Source organism: Cynara cardunculus, assembly GCF_001531365.2.
Source record: "Cynara cardunculus var. scolymus isolate 2C chromosome LG 10, CcrdV1, whole genome shotgun sequence".
Lineage (NCBI taxonomy): Eukaryota > Viridiplantae > Streptophyta > Magnoliopsida > Asterales > Asteraceae > Cynara > Cynara cardunculus.
This window is the reverse complement of record NC_037537.1, coordinates 16,232,182-16,236,170: the sequence shown is the minus strand read 5'-3', so window position 1 is coordinate 16,236,170 and position 3,989 is coordinate 16,232,182. Positions and strand designations below refer to the sequence as shown.

The following is a 3,989-nucleotide window of genomic DNA, read 5'->3' as shown; positions in this document are numbered from 1 at the left end:
ACGGTTGCAGGCAGATCTCTATGGAAGTAGCTACGATCGATTGGAAGGATTCTAAGTTCGAGAAAGATGAAGTCTACGAACATATAGATGCTCCTCAATGGATCGATTTGTCTGCTAATCATCCTCCTCTTCATCACGATGATGATGCTTGGTTTTGTCGACCTGGTAATTAAATATCCACACCAAAACATGTTTCTCGTTTCTTTTGATTTTGAATTGCTTTTTTGAGTTGAAATTTTTTAATTTAAACATGAACTTCGTAGTGAAAGCTATCGAGGAGTAGTAGAATTTTATGTGATTTTGAAGTTGAAACGTAGATTGATTGGGCTTAAAATGTCTTATGTTCATGTATACTTTGATCAGAGGGAGTGATTTTTAACCTGATGACTAATTTTTGTGGTCGTTTGTTGTATTTGGTGTTTACAGATTGTGATCATCCTAAAACAGCCGATGATTTCTTCATAAAAACGTTCCCAAATCCTTCTAAGGTATTCACTCTTGAGATTTCCTTTTGATTTCCAAAATTCTCGTTGATTTGTTTCATTCGTGCCTTAAAACCTAAAAAACATTACTCAAATATAACACCGGGTTGAGGAAAATCTATACAGATCTGCATGAACAATCTGCGCAATATTAAATATTTTACTTAAAAGGATATGAATAGTTACATTTAGGGCAATCCCCAAATTTGGGTCAGTTTTGTTTAGCCATTTGATCGTTAGGGTTTAATCTTGAACTCAAATGGGTTGTTTTTTTTAATCAGTTTTATGGTTAAATTTTTCTGAGTTCTGTTTTGTTTTGTGTCAAGCTTCAAAGGTCAGCTAATGTTTCTGAGAACCCTCCAGTGGATGACCAAAATCAGAGGTACAGAAACAAACTTAGCTTTTGAACGACTGGTGATTCATTGATGCCTAAAGCTAATTCACTGTTCTATTTGTATACCTCATTTAGCAACACACCAATGAAGAAAAGAGGAACTCCAATGAACATAAATTCGAGAAGTGCTAAACATGTACAAGATAATGAGAATCAGAACCCCAACTGTTTATCCCCTGCTGATCACCCGGTCAAATTAAGCGAGGAGAAGAAGGCAGAAAACAGTTCTTCAGTAAGCGAGGAAACCCCAAGGAAGCTGAAGAGCACATTTTCAGCACGTAATCTATTTGCAGGAAACAATATATTAAATCAGATAACGGAGTTTTGCAATGAGTTGAAGAGATTGGCGACAAGAACAAAGCAGAGTGGGGATGAGCATGGGGAGAAACAGATTGAGCAGAAGAAACCGGGGGCAGGTGTGTTGAAAGAGAGAGAAGTTCAAAGGAAGCCATTGCTAGAGGCAACAAAAGTGAAACATGAAGATATTGAGAAGAGCAGCAGTAATGGCAAAGATAAACTTACAAGGAAAATGTAAGTCCTTTTTTGTTGGTATTTGCATACACAAGATGTTGGTAGTTGCATACACAAGATGTTGGTGACTCTGCCCGACATCTCCACAATGTTAAAGTCTCTTATCAGCTAGAATTGGACCATTACTCCTCAATATAGGTGGGTGAAAGAAATGTTGAAGGTTTTAGGGTTTTAATTTGACATTGGTAGTTTAGTAATAATTTTAGCAATCTTGTCTCATATCCTGGATTTTTGTCCCACTCAATCCCGTATTCCGTTTTGCCCCGGTCAATGTCGCGTCAAACGTGAAACAATAAGTTTTTGTTTGGTCCTCACCAAACACACCCTAATATATGTTGGAACCTCTTTTCTTTGAAGAGTAATCTAATGGGATCCACATATTCTCACACCCTCTATCAGTAGGACACAAGAATAAGGAATCTCTGCTAATTAAACTTGATTTTCACCAATCTTTAGGACCCAATTTCTGATGAGCATGGCATAAGAATCCTGTTGTGTTCATGTTGGAAAACTGTACACTTCATTTCATAATCATGACTCAATTTCATTTGTGTTCGTTTGTAACATCCGTACAGAAGGAATACCGGATTAGAGAACAGCCCAATTGCCGAAACCACAAAGAGCACAAGACGAAAAGCGGAGAAGAGAGTGTTTCAGATCCTAACCACCAAAGCCACCCCACCCAAGGCTTTCTGGACTAGACCTCAAGTATGTTCTCTAATGCTGTCATAACTTTGAAGCTCAAATCATATAAATTGGATCATGTTTTCATTTGCTTATTATTATATGAACTTAAAAGGCATGTTTCTGCATCAGTTTTGAGGCCATGGACATCAAATTTGTACATTTTAAAGCAGCAACAGCAAGAAGAAGCAAGAATATGGGAGGGTGGCAACACTGATCAAGGTAATAGTGCTGCTTCCATCTCATAGCTCTTGAAACCCTGCATATTTTCTAGCTAAATATTATAAATTTATAAGCTAAATTAAATCATTTTTTAATTAGTTAATTCTTTGGAATTTATCTTGAAGGAAATCTTTAGTTTTTTTTACCTTTGTTACTTTATTTATTTTCTTGTTGATGACAATAAAGTTGTGCAAGTACACAATGTTATAATGAAAATTTCATTAACAAGATCCTCTATTAGCCGCATGTTAAATATGGGTTTTTGAATATTTCCCTGGGACCTAATTTTACTTATGTTTTGAATAGACTGTGATTGTATGATGTAAATGTACTTATGCATTTCTTGTCCAATGTACTCGCATGATATATATTTCGATTTTAATGTTTTATTTTCTCTGTCGATATAATAGGGTTTTATGTGGTTTTTAGAAATGGATGAAAAATGTACCGATATTAGTGTTAAATTAATTATTTAAACTTTATCATTTCTATGTAATTTTTTTATTTCGATTTTTTATTATAATTTAATTTATAATTTAGTAACAAAGTAATTTATTTTTTATAAAGATGATAATTAAATATTCTGTTAAAACTCAATGACTATCTTAATTATATTTTAATTTTTTATATTTAAAATGAAATGTTTATCGTGCATTTGATTATGTTTATCTTTAGTTAGTTACATGAATTCAAGAATAGAGCTTCAATAAGTTGTACTTAGCACAATTACTTGTAATATTGAATTTTAAGTAATATGCATTGATATACAATACTTCATCCAAAAAGTGATTCCCAAGACTAGGAGACTAGTCTGATACAAGATGACTAAAACTAAGAAACAATCATAAGAGAGAGCATGAAGAACATGAACTTAAACTTAAGAATAAGAGAGGATATAAGAAAGACTTTTATTTCTTTTCCAAGGATGATTTACAAACGAGGGGAAGTCTTCCTTTTATAGGGAAGGAAAAGGTACCCCTGCGCAAGCATGACAAAAGCAAGTAATAATACAAACTAGAAAACAAACTAAATGAGGTAAGCGCTTACATCACAATAAAGTGACTTCAAGCTTACACCATTATTATAATACCATTTTGTCTTTTAGTCGAGACAATTATTTTTATCATGCTACGATAATTATTTCCAACGAGAGTCAGGATGAGATGGATCCGTCTTCATAAGGATTGTGCAGTTTTTCTTCGGAGTCATGATGCTCGTTGTCTTCATCATCGGAGGTGTCTATTTTCTTCGTGAGATGAGTTTGGAACTAATGTTCAAGTGCTTCGTCCCATGATGCAGAAACTGGATGTTCGGAAGACCAAAGTTTTTCAATGTTCATAACTTGCTTTGGGATCGAATCTAGTTCACTGGCTAGAATCTGCCTTGTTTCCATATACTTTATTGGTTGGGATAACTCGAAGTACTTACTGCCTAGGTTGTTGTCGAAATTCATGGACGAATGTTAATGGAGAGTGGTAGATCAATGATTGTTGCTGTCAAAGAGCTGTATGTGGTAGAAAGAAGCAGGACCTCCTAAACATGATTACAACATACGCCTTTTAGCAGACAACTAATCCTTGAATCCACTGATGTGCTGGGAGGAATCACTGGAGAAGGGTAAACACATTCTTTGCCCTTGGGGCGGACCCTCAAACTGATATTGGAAAATGTAGCTG

At 34.9% G+C, this 3,989-nt stretch overlaps 1 protein-coding gene across 1 annotated transcript; it reads left to right on the top strand.

Annotated features, from left to right (window-relative positions):
• LOC112520307 lies at window positions 1-2,462 on the top strand. Its single transcript, XM_025128641.1, has 6 exons — window positions 1-165; window positions 427-488; window positions 809-864; window positions 952-1,407; window positions 1,983-2,115; window positions 2,224-2,462. Exons 1-6 carry the CDS (start codon window positions 21-23, stop codon window positions 2,227-2,229), a joined length of 858 nt encoding a protein of 285 aa, XP_024984409.1. The 5' UTR covers window positions 1-20; the 3' UTR covers window positions 2,230-2,462.
• The last annotated feature ends 1,527 nt before the right edge of the window (window positions 2,463-3,989 follow it).